Below are 16,963 nucleotides of genomic sequence, written 5' to 3'. Positions count from 1 at the left end.
ATGGTGGAGCTGAGGCCGGCTGAATGAGGCCTGGTTGCTGATAGCTAGCTAGGCAGCTGGCTGTTTCAAAGTGCTCATGACCTTAAATATGCATAACTTTTAGCCCTAACATAATTTAAACAGGTGAGTTATATGAAAATGCACACCAGGCCATAAACATGTTTATTTATGCTGTAAAGTGGGTCATTTCACCATAGGGTCTTCTGGAGCCAACCTCAAGTGGCCATTCGAGGAATTACAGTTTTTGGCACTTGCACATTGGCTTAATTTTTTCAGCCCCAGAGGTTGCTTCTTTGCTTTTAATACATTTACACAAGCTTTTGGACTTAAACTGCACTCATTGACATGTTGAAAATGTGTTTTTAGCAACATATAAAACACAGATAATCACGAACATAAACTGAACGCATGATTTTGAAGGATGTATGAAAAGTCAGAGTTTCACATCTCAGTTTTAGTGTTTCAGAATCCGTCATCCAAAGTGCTGCTGGTTCTGCTCCGTCTGAAAGTTGTGGTCCGGACAGACTTTCTGCACCAGCCTGTAATCGGTGCCGGTGAAGGCGATGAAGATGCATATAACCTTAAAGGGTTTGGCACAGATCCAGGCTGCCTGGGACTGGGTGTTTTCTGAGTAGCAGGTCTGACCTGGGTCATACATGCAGGGCTTGGTCTTCTTGGACCGGTTGGTTCTCTGGTATTCGATCCTGCAGTTGAGTTCGGTCACCATCACCACATCCTGCTGCTTCTGCTGGTCCACAGGGGTTGAGCTGGTGGACTGAGGTGGGCTCTGGAACTGGGATGACAGATCTGGAACTAGGACTGTGTTTTTGGTGTCAGTGGCCTGAGCTGCCTGATCCAAAACCTCCCATCCAACAACTTTAGAGGGCGGGACAATGCTGACGGATATGTTCCCCAGACGGGACGAGTTGTGTCTGAAGTAGACGCTGAACGTGCCATTGATGTGGTCGACAATCTTCCCAGTCACCAGCAGGCTGAACTTCACTGTTTTCACATTGAAGTAAAAGTCGCCCCAGCCCAGGATCTTCTTGGACTTTGGGGATGTTTTTGCAGGAGGTTTGGATTTAGGAGGAGGACGATACAGATACTGATCCAGGGCTTGCGAGAAGTTTTGAGGCCATCCGTATGGGCCGAGGGAGCCGTACGCAGGTGTTTTGTGTTTGGTGGAGATGATCTGTAAGTCTTTGGAGATATGTTTTACCTTCAAAGCAGCTCCCACAGAGTCATCTCTTTCTCCTTCCTCCTCTCTCCATGGTTGGCTTGGAAAGATAGAAGGTTTGGCTGTTTCTTGGACCTGTCGACAACAAAATTTAAATGAAGGATAGCTTATAATTCAAAGGACTGGTGTACAGAATTTAGGGTCATCTAGTGATGAGGTTATAGACTGTAAACAACTGAACACCCCAAAATGCTAAAACATAAAAGTCCCACTCTAGAGCCAGTGTTTGAAATCTCCCTTCTGGGCTACTGTTGAAACATGGCAGTGCAAAATGGAGGACTCTGTGGAGAGGACCAACTCCCTCTTTAGGCATAAATGTATCATTCTAAAGCCTTGCTCTGACAAAAGATTTGTGAAGAGACGAGTTGAAACTTGCAACTACTTGCAATCAAGCCCCCAGGAAGAGCACCTGGGGACAGCTAATAGTCAAAAGGAACTTTGTAACTCTGACAACACTAAAGCTTTGTTTATATCATTCTACATTCATCAGATGTACTTAAATACTTGTGCATAGTTTTAAATCACCCAATATTAGCTCTGTGAGAGAACAAACAATTTTGTCAATTCTAAATACAGCATCACAGGATTCGTTTTGTGTTGGATGCACTGTAGAAGGTAACAAGACAGACCTGAGAGAAGAGGGGACTAGACCAGCAGGACGACCGCAGATAAAGGACAGTTTCACTGTCGCTACATTACAAGGTAGCAGGTAATCGATTAAAATAATCATGCTTTGATGTGTCAGCCCTCTGAATGAGAATTGACTGTGATCAATAGGTCAGCTCCTTCAGGCAAGGACTGAAGAAACAAGTACCATGCATGCACACACACAGTCATATTCATATTTCCAATAACACATTTTAATCTTCCTGTCCTCCCTCACGTGCTCTCCCTCTCTCCCTTGTTACAACTTTCAATCCTCTTTTCAATGCGACCTTGATGATGAACTGAATCTGAGGGCTTATTAATCAATATGCTCGGAAGACAGATGAATATGGTCGACACACAGGTAACTATTGAAGATACTGCAGAGAATCATTTATACAATATACATTTGCAGTACATGATGTATGAAAGGGCTAAATATCTGCAAACAGTTTTAAATATTAAGCTCCTTCTGTGCCGAACATGTCTCAGCTGTCTAAAAAAAGACTAAAAATCACTCTTTCCCCTTTTCACCTTTCTCCTCCTCCTCATCCCCTTAAATATCACAGTTTCCATCCTTAAATTGATTTGGATTACATCCTTGGAATTAATAAGAGATTAAGCCGTCACCTGGATTCAGCTTGTCGGGCTATTATTTCAAACGAAGAGCAGTTCATGTTTTATTCACTTACTGGATTTCTCCAGCATCCCATACATATTCTCCTCCTTCCAATTACTGTCCCTCATAAATTTTACACTGTATAAAAGGTATGTCACACGTACACAGTATGCAATTACTTTACTAACATGAGACAGTATGCTTGAGCAGTTTACAGATTAATTGCACAACTTTAGCAGCAAATCAACATGCTGCTTTAACTTCTTACAATATTAAACTCAAACCAAGTGCTTAGTAAATAAAACAATGCTGTTTATTCAAAACTCGTAAATATTATCCTAGAAAGCACATAATTTATTGCCTTAAGTATTTAACCATTTTAATAAGTAGTATTAGATGATTTTGTAAAGGCGGTGCCAGTTATAGTTTGGTTTTCATAGCTTATACAGACCCAAGTACATTAAAAACACAGAAACATACTTAATTCCACCTCACGATCACTTAAAATATTACTGCATAAAAAAAAACCAACAGAAAAAAACAAGTGAGGCTGTGAAAATCAAGTGCATGTTCAGATTGATGAAGCGGCTTATTATAAGTCAGACAGCTACCTGCTGTCGTGTCTGTTAAAATGCTCGAATCCCAATTAGTGCGGCTATTTATGTGACTGATACAAGATTCACTGCACAGCTGACATGCAGAGCTGTGATGTTTGAATATAACAAATGTGAAGAGATCATATAATAACAATGTTGTCAAGAATCACTGAGTAATGCATAAAATCTAATTGGGTCAGGTGAAGCCAGGTGTCAGGACTTCATTCTCTCTCACTCACTTTTTAAGAGGAAGTGTGAATACAGTGTGGGAGACAGGTCAACATTTTTTTCATGCCTCTGTTCGGTTGGGCAAAAACTCCTGTGCACTCGTTTAGGTCTTGAATTCTATTTTCATCGTAATGTGTTGGCAGATGGAGGTTTAGGCTTATTCTCACCCTGCTTTTTAAATAAACAGCACCCAGGATGTCATTATTTCTCACCAACAAGTGGGATTCACATCACCCCTAGCACCCCAGTCCTAGTGTGCCAATCTCTGCCTTCTCCAAGTAACCAAGTGAGCTCCAGCTGTGCCTATTGTTACGAGCCTAAATCTGTAGCTATGTGCTGTTCTCACCTACCCTAATTGGAGCCCACTGTGTGACAGCCATGTCATTGGCTCTGTGTCAAGATGCCAGCACAGAAAACTGCAACTGAGCAACAATGGCGGAGTGGATGCAAGCACAACACCTGTGCAAAAGCACCTGCAGAGGCAAAGAAAACTGAAAAACCTGAGAGCAGTAATTGAATTTTTAGGACAGAAGGAACATTCGAGCCATTGGCTATAAGATCCTTAATGTGTCAGTTTTCCACGACTGAACAAAAAGAGCGACAATGTTTCCTCAGCCTTACGGGTGATGAAAGTTGTTCAAACTGACAAAGACTGTGCAATTATTTAGTTCCAGTAATAAAGCACAACATTAGGTTGCTATGAGGTGTTCAAGTGTCAGTGTTCAAGTTACAGATGTTGCGGCCGGCTGCTCATGCAGCAAAGTTGAGAAAGTTAAATAAAAGACAGGAGAGCAGATTAAATTACAATGTTGCCTGAAAGACAATTACAGACCACGAGACTGGAACAAATTAAAAATGTGATGACGATATTTTGGCTGAGCTTCTCCATCTAATGAAAGATTCAACATTGTCCCGAGCCAGTCTCACATCATGAGATACAAACCTCCAATTCTAAATGCAGAAAACTAAATTATATCAGGACAAAAGACCTAATGCAAATGAATAAAACAACATGTCTCAAATATTTTGGAAGGTTTTTTTTTTAAAGATATTAAAGTCCAAACTGAATCTCAGATCAGTAGATACAAAGTCAAGTGCTGATAAAACTCTTACTGGAGTCACACCTGAACTCAATTAACATAATTAACTGGAGTTATCAGCCCTGTCCTTCAAACAAGTTAGAGTACTCTTTCTACATGGCATCTTAGCTATAGTCCTTGAAAACTGCCAAAAAAGCTGAATTTATTTTGAGCTCTGGCTCATTTCTAAGAGTACACATTTGTTCAGTTGGTGGATATGGATGGATTTTGTAAGAGAATATTTTCAAATCTTTGATATATTATTGATGTCGGTATATAACACCGAACCAGCACATCCTTCAGTTAAGAAAAAAACATGCAAAAGACCTCCTAACAGTGGAAACTGACAAACAAAACACACTGCGTGGTTGTGCAACAACGCTGCAATATGATGAACAGCGGTGGCAGTCCCTCAGAGCATGGGGGGATTTGAGATTAATTAAATTATGACCTATTGGTTGCACAAATTAGTAGTGCATATAAGTGCATCTGTAGATGAATAACACTTCCCAGTCCCACAACAACAAAATAAAAAACAAAAACAAAAACAAAAACAAAACACGTGTTAATAAGGAGAAACACAAAGAGCTCGCTGCTCTCACTCACCGCTGAAGGGAGAAGCCACAGACAGGTGATGGCAAAGTTCAAACACAGCGCCCTCATTTTGCAGCAGCGTCTCTCCATCCAGAGAGCAGGTTGTTTTAGGGGCGATCTTCCCGACTGAGTAAGTGATGGTTTACTGAGTCAAAGCTTACGCTCACTTCAAAAGTAGAGAAGACATTCCGCAGTGAGAGACTCAAAAATCCCCAAGATCTGGAGAGACTACTCATCTGAGTGCTCCCTCCCCCCCCCCCCACCATCCCTCTCCCTCTCTCGCTCTCTCTCTCTCTACCCCTCAACTACCACACACACACACACACACACACACACTTGCCACCCTGCTCATTTTCACCACCTGGCCGGTCCTTATTATGACTCATCAACCCGGGGAAAGGCGCTCTCAGGCGGGCACAGTTTGACAGCCCTCCCCGCTGTCCCCGCATACTTTAGCCACGGGGAGGCTGACAAAATGACAAGGGCTCTCTCCGGGAAATATAAAAATCACTGACAAGTCTGCTGAGATGCTGCCACTGCCTCAGCCTATCAGTGAAATTTCCAGCCAACAAATCACTCCAAGCACTAATAACCAGACAAGTTGTCTTTAATAAAGCATCAGAGCCAGTTTCATGCTCCCTCATGTTTCTAACCATTTTCAGCTAGCTAGTAGCTTATTAGCAGGCTTCAGTGTAATAACTGATAATAAAAAACCCAAGGAGTACCTTTAAATTATCGTACGATTTGAAGACGTTTAGAAGGCTTAAAATATACGTATATAATGTGAATAAGAAAGTAATTTTTGTTACATTTGTAATCGATATTTTTTAACTTACCTCACAATCGGAACCGGAAATGATGGGCACCGTTATGGCAGCCATATTTAATTGGGTTGAGACAGTGGAGACCAAGGTGGAGATGAAGCAGGCAGAAGTTCAAGTTTTTGTGTACAATTTAAGGAGGGTTGTGCCTGAAGAAAAGAAGAGTGTTTGGGGATTGTTAACAGCTCTTCAAAACACGGTAATGCCAAAGTATATTTCATAAGGAAATCCGCTTTCTGAAAATATCTTTAGCAACGTTACCTTAGTCCCAGATGTGTTTGCATAGTTTGACTTCTGTTTATTTGTGACCTGTCTGTGACACACATAGTTGATTCAAACGCATTGGTTAGCAAAACTACATATAGTTTTACATATATCTATAACTCGAGGATATATTGTATGTAATGGTTTATGGCACGCAAACGAGCAAATAGGCTTACATCATAGTTTAGATGTCTCTATGGGAGAGCAGCGCCATCTATTGGAAGCTAACGCTACCAGTTTTTACTAGACGTGTAGGTTGCAATTTTACAATAAATACATTTTATAATAAAGTAAGCTACTATTTTATTGTCATTGTTATAACGACCTTACTGAGGGGGGAAATTTGTAGTTTTGTGTAGGCTACAGGTTTTACCAGGTTGGGGTGGTACAAGGATGATGGATGGATGGATGGATGGATGGATACTTTATTGATCCCAAGGGAAATGTAGACATCCAGTAGCTTATAGGACACATAAAAAACACAAAAACAAACATATAATACAAAAGTATAAAAAAGAAAATGTAAACAAGAATTTAAGAGCATGAATAGAATGTAATGATAAAAAAAACACATACAGCAAAGGAGTGATAGTCTAGCCACCAGGACTATTAACTGTCAAGTTACAGTATGCGCAAACTGAGGTAGTTCAGCTGTACGGGGGCGAGGAAGAAGTTCAGCTGCAGTTCCTGTAGGCTCAGTGTATTGAGGGAGAAAAGCTTCAGTGTTCACAGAAACATGCCACTGTGCAGTTGATGTCCTTCTAAATTTGAAAGCCTCTTGTGAATAATGTCCATGCTGTACTCCAGAGTCTTGTGTATAATTGTGTATTAACTCCTAGGACAGTGTTCAGTATTGACATTTGTAATGGGGACATTATCATCTGTACACCCAGGGACACCTACATGAGTGTACTTACATCTAAATTACTTTGATAGAGGATGTTTCTGGGTGGAGGCTGCCCTATATGTCGTTTATAAATGCGTATATCATTCTTTTTTGTTTACAAGTGATGATTTTGAAGTCTTAAAAGGAATACAAATTAAGTACGTTTAGACATTGTTGTGAAAATGTTAATATATTAAAATATGTGGCCGTGAAGTGTGCAGCCAGCCAGAAATAGATGAGATGAGAGTGAAGTTCCGGGTACTCTGCAACCGTAACATTAGTCCCTTGACACAAACGTAATCTCTGTTATGTGTGCGCATGCGTGCGAGGAAATGCTCGAAAAGAACGGGAACGCTGTTTGTGTTCATTCATAAAAACATCGTACCTCATCGGTTTGTTCAAGAGTTACTAAAACGTGTGAAGAAAGACAAAAGGACGGGTTTTTGTAATCTTAGAAGCGATAGATAAGAAAAAGGAGGCGTGGTCATGTTCGCCAAGTCCCCACAATGCATAGCGCACATGTGATGGTTACAAGCTAAACTATTTGTATTTATCTCTCACCCACGGCGTCTTTGTGTGATTACTGTAAGACTGCGTTGTAGAAGGTTTACATTGTGTATAATTAATTTCAGCACTGCTATGCGAGTGTAGTGAACCGTAAGCAAGGATCATAAGGCGGAGAATGGGGTGGGACACTTCGACGCCAAACCTTCAGTACACTCTTGATTCTCTTCAGATCGTATAAATCTTTCGCCTTTTACTAAAGATTTCCGTGGAGAGGATCAATAAGAGTTTCAATCAATTTTTTGATGCCCTGCGAAAGTGGGGCTTCCTATTTCTGTGAAAAATAAGTAACTTTAATGGAACTTTAAAGATGACACTCATCGCCAGGAGGTTGAACAATTAAGTTGTCGACGATTGTGGCACAACATATCAACATCGTTGATGTTTGTCCTTTAAACATACGGACCTCATATTTGTAGTATCTCATACCCAAATGACACGAAAGAATAGTTTGATTTACAGTAAACAGTCTTCAGAGTAGTCATACAGAGTAGTCATTGATTTACGTGCACATGGCCACAAGAGAGCGCACGCTTCCAAATAATCCCTAACTACCGTCCACTGTTCCCTCATATCAATGAGTGGAAATATATTTGATTTCACGCTTTGGTTCTGACTTCTCGACAGTTGTATGTAAAAGTTATACGTGCTGGCTTGCAGAGATTCAAACTTTCAGTTTTACTGGCACCAAAGCTGAATCCTCCTTTCTTTAGCCACCTCGAAATATCCTGCAGGCAGAGCAGTGGCTGTGAAGTTTACAATAACAAATATTCAAGTTTTATATGACATGAATTTTCACATCACCAAATCCTCATAACAAAACTCTCAAAATATATTTATAAAAGCAGACATCATATCAACTTATACGTGTCTGTGGCAGCAGAAATACACGTGAAACCTATGTAAATAACATTTTTGTTGAATGTCAACATTTAAAAATGCTTTAAGGAACTTCAACAAACAGCGAGTTCAAAATGTGTAATTAAACTCCGTGATTGTGTGACTCGATTATGGGATACGAGTGGAGTAGCTGCATTTCACCAGGAAGCCTGTGGGTGGCAGCAGCAGCAGCAGCACGACATCTGCAGGAAAGTGCAAGAAAGAGAAGAAGAATTTGGAAAAGGGAAGCAAAACAGAGGGAGGGAAAACAAAATGTCGAACTCCATTTAAACGCGAGATTGCCCACTCTCTGGCTCAGTCGGTCTGCAGGAGAGTTTACTGTTTTTGTTCATTGATTTATTGTGTACGTCCCTGCCATTGAGAGTCGCACCACAGCTGTCCGTCCAGTGTACCAGCCGGGGAGAGGAGAGGAGGAGCGACTATAAGCCGGGTGGAAAAACAAACAAAACAAAACTCATGGACGGTTTTTTTATTTTCAAGCTAGTAGGACAAGTGAACCAGAGGAAGATCACATGCATATCGACCATGTGTGAAATGTATCCTGTAAGCTGATGATTTTTATTGTTGTTAAAAGTTAACCTGTCCTCATCCTGTGCAGTCATGGATGCTTTTGATATTGTAAAGATTGAGGTCTTCACAGACTGTGACACTGATGCTGCTGCTAGTGATCAACAGCAAGCAGTGAGTGACACGCCACCAGCAAAAAAACACAGGAGGAAGAGTGCAATCTGGAAATATTTTACCACCTGTGATGATGATGTGACCAAGGTGGTGTGCAACATATGCAAGAGAGTTGTGAGCAGAGGCAAGGATTTAGGACATCTAACCACCAGTACGATGCACAACCATATGCATTACAAACATCACAATGTAGGAGGCACTCGTAGCACTCAGTGCGGCAGGAGACCACAGCCAACCCCTTCCCCTCATGCCTTACTTCCCTTTGCACCGCTTGTTTTCCAGAATCGATCGTCTGAAACCCTTGATCAGCCAAATCATCCAATGACCCAGACAATCACTGAAACTGTGGGTGAAATGATTTGCATGGATCTTTTGCCATATTCATTTGTGGAGAACAAAGGCTTCTGTAAACTTATGAATGTGGTGGCACCTCGTTATACACTTCCCACAGGCATGCAGTTCAGCACCAAAGTTGTCCCGGAGCTTCACCAAAGAGTAAAAACTAAAGTGCAAGAGAACCTTGAGAACATTGAGGGCAGTGTTGTGCACTGCACAGCTGATATTTGGACTGGAAAGTTCTCCTTCGTGTCTCTAACAGGACATTGGTTTGTACAGGAGGTATCCGGAGGTGGGACTGCGACACTTAAACGTGTAAGTGTGTTGCTCAATATGAAGGTCATCGATACAGAGTACACTCCTGCAGAAATCTTGCAACACCTCCAGGATCTTGTTGAAGAGTGGCAAAATATGGTTCCAAGAAGATTTACTGTTGGGTTCTTTGTCACTAACAACACTTGCAATATGGTGAAAACCATGTCAGACAGCGGCTATGTGCACATTAGATGCATGGCTCACTCCCTACACTTGATCGTCACAGGTGCTATTGAAGAGTGCCATGGTGTGGTTAGTGTAATCAACACTGCAAGACAAATTACCAAAACTGTGCATATGTCAAATGAATCCAAAGCTAAGCTGCATGAGCTACAGGAGCAACTTGGCCTTGCCGTGTCTTCCTTAGTTCATGATGTGCCGACCAGGTGGAACACCGTGTTGTTCATGCTGCAGCGCCTGCTGGAGCAGAAGAAGGCACTGACTGCCATGTCCACAGAGATGGACCTTGGTAAGTCTGTCTCAGACAGTCAGTGGACTTTGATGGAGGACGTAGTCAAAGTCCTGGAGCCTTTTGAGGAAGCAACACACACGGTGTGCCAAGATGATACATCTATTTCCTCTGTGATTCCATGCATCCAGGCCCTCAGAGCTGCACTGAACGAACTTAAAGCAAATAAGGATGTGAGTGACCTGCTGGAGATTCATAAGCTTGTTGGCTTACTGCAGATCCACCTTGAGGAACACTTTCAGCATGTCTTTGAAACGTCCACCAACGCCTATTTTAAAGCAACACTCCTGGATCCCAGATTTAAAATCATGCCCATGGCACTGCTCAGCAAGCTGGATTTTGATAGATTGAAAGCTGCTGTTGCAGAGGAGGTCGACGAATTGTTGGAGCAGGACAGCATTCCTTCAGTAGGTGAAGCTGACTCTTCATCAGGTATGGTGCTAGAATCAGAGGGCACCAGCAGCAAGCCAACAAGTCTCTTCTGGGGCGCAATGCAGAGTCTTACAGCAAGTAATATGAAGACTGTGACATCGTCAGGTTTGGTCGAGTGCTACCTGGCAGAGAGCAACACACAGTCACTGGCCTGCGACCCAGTGATTTCATACTGGTCTGCAAAGATGGAACAGTGTCCTGCACTGGCTCGAGTCGCAATCAAATATTTGGCCTGCCCGCCCACAAGTGTCTCCTCTGAGAGGCTCTTGAGCACAGGAGAGGATGCTGTAGCTCCAGATGACAGACTTGTCCCTGTCCATGTGCCACAGCTGGTATTCACCAAGTACAATTTGGAAAAATGTCAATAACTGTAGTTTTGTCATGTTACTGCTTGTCTTAAAATATGCTTCTCTCTTTGTCACATCGATGCTTGACATGCCATTGTTCAAACTTTGGATTAAGGTTGCAAAAAGAAACTGACACAAATAGGGCAAAACTATATGTATAAAGCTGGATTTATAGTGTTAAGTTTCCTTTAAAATGTGAATGATCTGGTGATGATAGTAGAAGAAGCTGATCTAAATACTGTAGAGATGTATGCAGATTTTCCACTAAGGTTAAAAGTTTGCCTTTCTTACACTGGACACCTTGTTGTCAGACACACTGCACTGGATTTTTGACAGTCACAGTATACACAGTATGTAGCATCTTAAATTTTAATTTATATAATTTGGTGGATGTGTTGCAATAAAGAACAAAAGACAAAGAAGACTATGTGTGTGTTTTGCATTGTTTTTTTAGTTTTTTTTATAGTTGGCTGTCAGTGATGATGCAAATTACACTTTATTTGTATGGATATTTGCACAAGGAAGGATGTGATGTGAACTTAAATTCATGGATAATTTAAGCAGCAACAGTACTGAAGTACAGAAAGTGGTGCTGTACTGCACATACTGCATGACTGCTTCCATCAAGAGAGGTTCTTCTGCATCTCTCTTTGTCTTCTTTGGTTTAAAATACGATACAGACTTTATGGAAACATTTTAAAGAAAGTTTCACACAGACTTTTTAAGTGCACTTCAGGTTTAATATTTGAAACATTTATACTTTATACCTAGAGAGGCATTCGGCTAATTTTATCAGCAGCAATTAGTGCAAACATTTGAAACCATTGTGAGCAGTATTGATTGTATTATGTGCAAGCTCAATCTAGGATCCTGATCTTTGCACTGTTTACATTCCTATGTACATGATTAAATGACTTTGAAGCCTCTATTTATGTAACTACTGTATAAAGGACCTAGAGAGCCTTGCTAACGGGAACAAAAATTCCATTAGATATTTATTTGACAATAACCATTATGATTTTAAAAGTTATATTAATACCATATTTTTAATACCATTTCAATTAATTAACATATCATACCTAATAAGCAGTGTAATTTGTTAATAAACATGACTGCTTATTTTGAAAAGTGTTTAGTCAAATTGATTTAGAAATATATTGATGCATGTCTTCAATCTTGTGTCTACTTTCGTATCGATTAATTATTATGATTTATGACCTTTGTCTCCCACTCAACATGGCTCGCTATAAATAGCAGGTAGTTTAGTTTCTTAAAGCATGTGACCATTTGTATGACAATGCTAATCACATTAAAGCCAGGACATAACCTGATTGTCTCTTAGCAACATTTCAATGTACGTATTAATGAAATTGTTTTTCAACCATTATTATTAATCTCTCCTTTCTCTTGCTTCATCACAATACATGTGTATTGTTTATGTAACAAATATAGACAATTGCAAACAGTGATGTCTCCAATTTGTGCTGTGAAGTGTGTTGGTTGCAGGCTCTTCCACTGCATATTGTTGTTTTTATGTCACAGTGATCTCCTCCAGCAGATCAGCAGGGAAATAGCCCAGCTTGCGTCCAGTGCTGACCTTCAAATAGCCACCTTTCTCATCTCCTTTCTTCACCACAATCTGAAACACAGAGTGACAGCAGCACAGCTTAACATCCCAGCATCAGTATCAGCTTGATACATCCTCACTAAGGCTGCTACAGAATGATTGCTGCAGCAGGAAACATTTGTACGTGTGGACACTGAGGGTACAACAATTTTGGTAGTCAAACAACAAGATTGTCAAACTACTTGGGCAGCAGGTTGATGTAATGATGTTACTCATCTGTTGCTTTTACATTTTATTCATGTTGTTTAATTAAACACAAACTCACACACATTAGCGTTGTTACCTGATCTTTCTTCAGTGTGATTTGCCCCATCTCTCTGTTCCCGACAAAGGCGCGCGTTATCTTGAAAACCCTTTCCGACGCACGCACTTTAATGAGGTAGTTGGTCGGGAAGTAGCCTGTCTTCTCCCCCATCTTTCCCTGAAAATAGAGAGGCAACAGACTTTGAGTTCATCCTCCACAGAAACTTTAGAAAAATTTGACAAAAAAGTGAAACAACACATTTAAATGATCAAATGAAAGCTAAATAAATCAAGAAGTGATGAAGTCAAACTCACCCTCCACCACTCCTCATTGGAGTCATCCAGAACTGTGATCCGATCACCAGGGCTGATACACAAGCAACATACACAGTCATATATTTTTTTTTATCACTGCTTTAAGTTTAACAATTACCTTATGTAATTAATGTAAATATTTGCATCTTTCAAACGTACTGGAAGTCGAGGTCGTCTTTCTCTATGGCCTTGAAGCGGTAGAGAGCCAGGTAATAGTGGGACTGGGAGAATGTACCCTTACTCTGTTGACAAAACAGCACAGTTACTACTGCATATGACAGCCTATTGATAACAAAAGCATTTATGCATACAGTATTATAGTTGGCGAAACAGGGTAGTGCTGTTAGTATCTGCTTGAGGGTAAAACTGAAATGTTTCGTTAACATTTTTCTTACCTTGTCATCTGCTTTGTCTCCTCCTTTCTCCTTCTTATCATCAGGCTTCCCTGTATGAACATCGGACATCAGAGTCATCAACAAATTTCTTGCTTTTGATGAACTTAAAAATGGGTAACGAGTCATCTCATGTTATCTTCACTATTTCAGGTATGTAGCATCCTTGTTGAATGAGTGACTTAATATTTTTTCTCCTCTTTTTTTAAAATGATTATTATGGCCACAACTAGCATAGTATATACCACACAGCTAACCATCATTAGAGTTTCTTTGTACCTTCTCCTCCCTCCTCATTCTCTTTGGGCTGTTGGTTCTCCTCTTCTTCCTCCTCCATCATCATCATCATCTAGAGGGAAAACATTAATAATCAGCACGGTACGCAAATATCATATTCCTTATCCTTTTTTTTTGCTTTAGTACCATTATCTCTGGATTCATGCTTGAACAATTTCCTCTACTGAAATTATGCAAATTTAAGTTACACTTCGATTAAAAAGTCGTATACTCACATTTTTCTTGTCATTTTCATTCTTTTTGCGCTCCTTATTCGCCATGATGACGCCGACACGCAGGGTGTCAAAGACGGGGTCGTTCCGGTTCGGGTTGTCTGGTTAATATAAGAAGGCAGTCAGATCAATAAGCATTAGTACAGATAATTAAATTACATACATTTACGAATAGACTGTACAATTTCACAGAATAAAAAGGTATTAAATAAATAATTGATAGATAAAAAGAAGTCATTCAGTGGACTCACTTGGATCTGGTTGGTCACTGCTGTACAGGGGGGAGCTGTAGGCCCTTCTGAAGCCAGGTGGCTACAGGAAACAAGTAAAGAATATAATGTTTCAGAATTTCCAAATATTATAGTTCTGAAAATCTGTCTCACCAGGTGTAAAGTAGAGGAAATCTGTATATATTTTAGTATTCTGCTGTGTGCTGGTGTCTTTATAAAGCCGTATGACATCAAAAGGGAAAAGACTCACAATTTTACCAAAGCACCTCTGGAACTCGACATAGGACTGACATGAATGGTGGATGTTGGTCTTGCAGTTTTTACACCTCAGAGCAAACTTGTTGTTCACTGAAAAATAAGCAAAGGAACATTAATGGGGTAAATCAGAAACCAAGGTTAAGCATTAAATGTAGAAAACATCACATATATAGGAAAGTATAATGTGATATTTTGATGTTTGTGTGTGTTTTCCTGACATAGTTTCTGATACATACAGACTATCATGCGAGCGCAGACATCACAGAACTTGGGTTTCTTGCAGTAGTGGTCCTTGAACTTGTGGGGTTTGTCGTTGACCATGACAACAGGTGGAGGAGGTTCTGGTTCCTTCTCCTCCACCTCAACCTCCTCCTCATATATGAAATAGACCTGGACACACAAAGACCATAGCTTAGTCATATAAAACACAATACGTGCAGTGTTTTGATGCTTCCAGGAAAGCACTGGCTATAGAGGGGAAAGGATTCGATAATGTGGGCTAAGTTTATGTGAATGATATGTGCATGGAGTGGATGATAGTGAATTATGTTGTCATTAGTGTATAATCAACTGAAAGTAAGAATCGCTGTGGTGTTGTTACCTTAGAATGAACCTTTTAACTATCAATAAAGGGAGTGGGTCCTCTTAGATAGAGTCTGCCATGTTTTTGCTGTAGCTCAGAATGAACAAAACAAACACTGGCTCAAGAGACCTCATTGCTAGATGCCAGTAAATCCCACACAATATTTTGGCATGATCTTTGGAAGGAGACAGTGATTGTCAAATTTGTATGAAATATTTGCATACAAGTTGTTTTGATCTTTAGTATTTGCCTTTGAATTACACACCTTTTCTATTGGACTGAATCATCATTGCAGTGTAGTATAGGATATGCACATATATTCATTTATGTCATATGATATTTTACAAGTTTTGCAGTCTGCTGTTGTTTAAAGAGTCACTTTTCTAAACCTAAAGTGGTTGTCCCTCACAGATCAGCCAGCAGTGTGACTTCCCCCATGGGGGATAAAAGGCAGAATCACTCAAGTCATGGCTCATATTTTTCCAATTGACGCAGCACTGCGTTCCTGTCCCAGCTGGTGGCTATTTTAAACTGCCCGGGAATGGCACTGCTAACAGTGGGGGGTTGACATGGTCCTGTCACTCACAGTGTCGCCGTCTTCTTTCACTACGTTGTCAGGAGCTGGAGGGTTGTCATGGATATCCACCGAGTTTTTGTCATCCTCCCTGAAGCACACACACACACAAAGAAAAAACAGTAAGATCCAATCATGCAACTACATACCATTACTTTCACATGAAAAGTTTGTCTTTCCAAAGTGTTAACTTTCTTTTTTTAAAACTTGAACACTTGTTTGTTGCTAGGTGAGCATGTTATACTTACATTTAAACAGGACATGTTAACATAAACTTGACAAAGTTGAGACAGCAAGGTTTTCACAGGATGACCTCATAGAGTGACCTGACCTGACATGCTTTGTGTCGATATCAAATTGCCACTCCAAATAGTTGAGTGTAGATTAATCATCTTGGGAGAGTCCCACAACATATTTTCTCTAATGAACATTGAGCTTCTTTATTATCATTATACATGAATGTGAAAGATGTGGATAAACATTATTTGGAGTTTTTTTGCCTTTCAGTCTGAACTGTTGCAACGTTTAGCACATTAAAATTTGAATGGAGTCTTGTGGAGATGGTGAAGAGGGTCGGGCAGGCAGGCAGGCAAAATAGGACAAGCAATATATCAGGAAATGTACTCACTGGTCCATGGTGTTTGGTGGATAATGTCAGCACTGCCGCACCTAAAAAGACATAATTATATTTATTTATTAGTTTTTGTTTTTTTAGGTTTTGCGTCAAATAATGTAAATTTGTGATTATCGGGGATAATTAATGGCAAGGATTTAACAAATACACTGCATTAAATGCCTTTTTTAAACTATGTCTTTTCTCATATGAAATGTAATATGCCATGGTTTGGTAAAATCAACAAAAAACATAAACCATGTGTATGAATCTGAATAAAATGATTTAATGTTAACTCTTATTATGTGAGAATATTGGCCTTCATGTGGCATCAATTCAAAAAGTATCAAATAGATTTCGGCTCAGTGTTTTATCATCCGTCAACCTCTATGAGAAGATAATGATTTAAACCAAATCTACACAGTAGAATTACATGACATGTACATATTGTATTTGTGATGTGGATAGTTGTTTAAGACACAGCACACACAGTGACACCAACGCATGTACAGGATGTTCATCTTGTGTCTGTATGAACTCTTAACAAAAAAAGTTTGCTATGCACTCGTGTACACACACAAACACACATACTGTACGAGTGCACTT

The 16,963-nt window shown here is 40.2% G+C and overlaps 3 protein-coding genes and 1 non-coding gene across 4 annotated transcripts; 2 read left to right on the top strand and 2 right to left on the bottom strand.

The window, feature by feature from the left end:
• Positions 1–237: 237 nt before the first annotated feature.
• LOC141000189 (neurexophilin-2-like) lies at positions 238–5,093 on the bottom strand. Its single transcript, XM_073470834.1, has 2 exons — positions 5,011–5,093; positions 238–1,312 (listed from the first exon to the last, which is right to left on the bottom strand). Exons 1-2 carry the CDS (start codon positions 5,086–5,088, stop codon positions 473–475), a joined length of 918 nt encoding a protein of 305 aa, XP_073326935.1. The 5' UTR covers positions 5,089–5,093; the 3' UTR covers positions 238–472.
• Positions 5,094–7,685: 2,592 nt separating this feature from the next.
• LOC141000468 (U5 spliceosomal RNA) lies at positions 7,686–7,799 on the top strand. Its single transcript, XR_012179542.1, has one exon. It is a non-coding gene; the product is annotated as a U5 spliceosomal RNA (small nuclear RNA).
• Positions 7,800–9,033: 1,234 nt separating this feature from the next.
• Positions 9,034–11,034, top strand: LOC140999685 (zinc finger BED domain-containing protein 4-like). Its single transcript, XM_073470207.1, has one exon. The coding sequence runs from the start codon at positions 9,034–9,036 to the stop codon at positions 11,032–11,034; it is 2,001 nt and encodes a 666-aa protein (XP_073326308.1).
• Positions 11,035–11,731: 697 nt separating this feature from the next.
• On the bottom strand, positions 11,732–16,413 carry stac3 (SH3 and cysteine rich domain 3). The gene is made up of 12 exons (XM_073470767.1): positions 16,373–16,413; positions 15,757–15,835; positions 14,824–14,977; positions 14,580–14,677; positions 14,351–14,411; positions 14,103–14,200; positions 13,870–13,939; positions 13,594–13,643; positions 13,358–13,440; positions 13,199–13,250; positions 12,924–13,061; positions 11,732–12,652 (listed from the first exon to the last, which is right to left on the bottom strand). The coding sequence occupies exons 1-12, from the start codon at positions 16,378–16,380 to the stop codon at positions 12,545–12,547; spliced, it is 999 nt and encodes a 332-aa protein (XP_073326868.1). The 5' UTR covers positions 16,381–16,413; the 3' UTR covers positions 11,732–12,544.
• Between the last annotated feature and the right edge of the window lie 550 nt (positions 16,414–16,963).

Source organism: Pagrus major, chromosome 7 (assembly GCF_040436345.1).
Source record: "Pagrus major chromosome 7, Pma_NU_1.0".
NCBI classification, from domain to species: Eukaryota; Metazoa; Chordata; class Actinopteri; order Spariformes; family Sparidae; genus Pagrus; species Pagrus major.
Note: the sequence above shows the minus strand (reverse complement) of the source record. Positions and strands in the feature narration are given on the sequence as shown.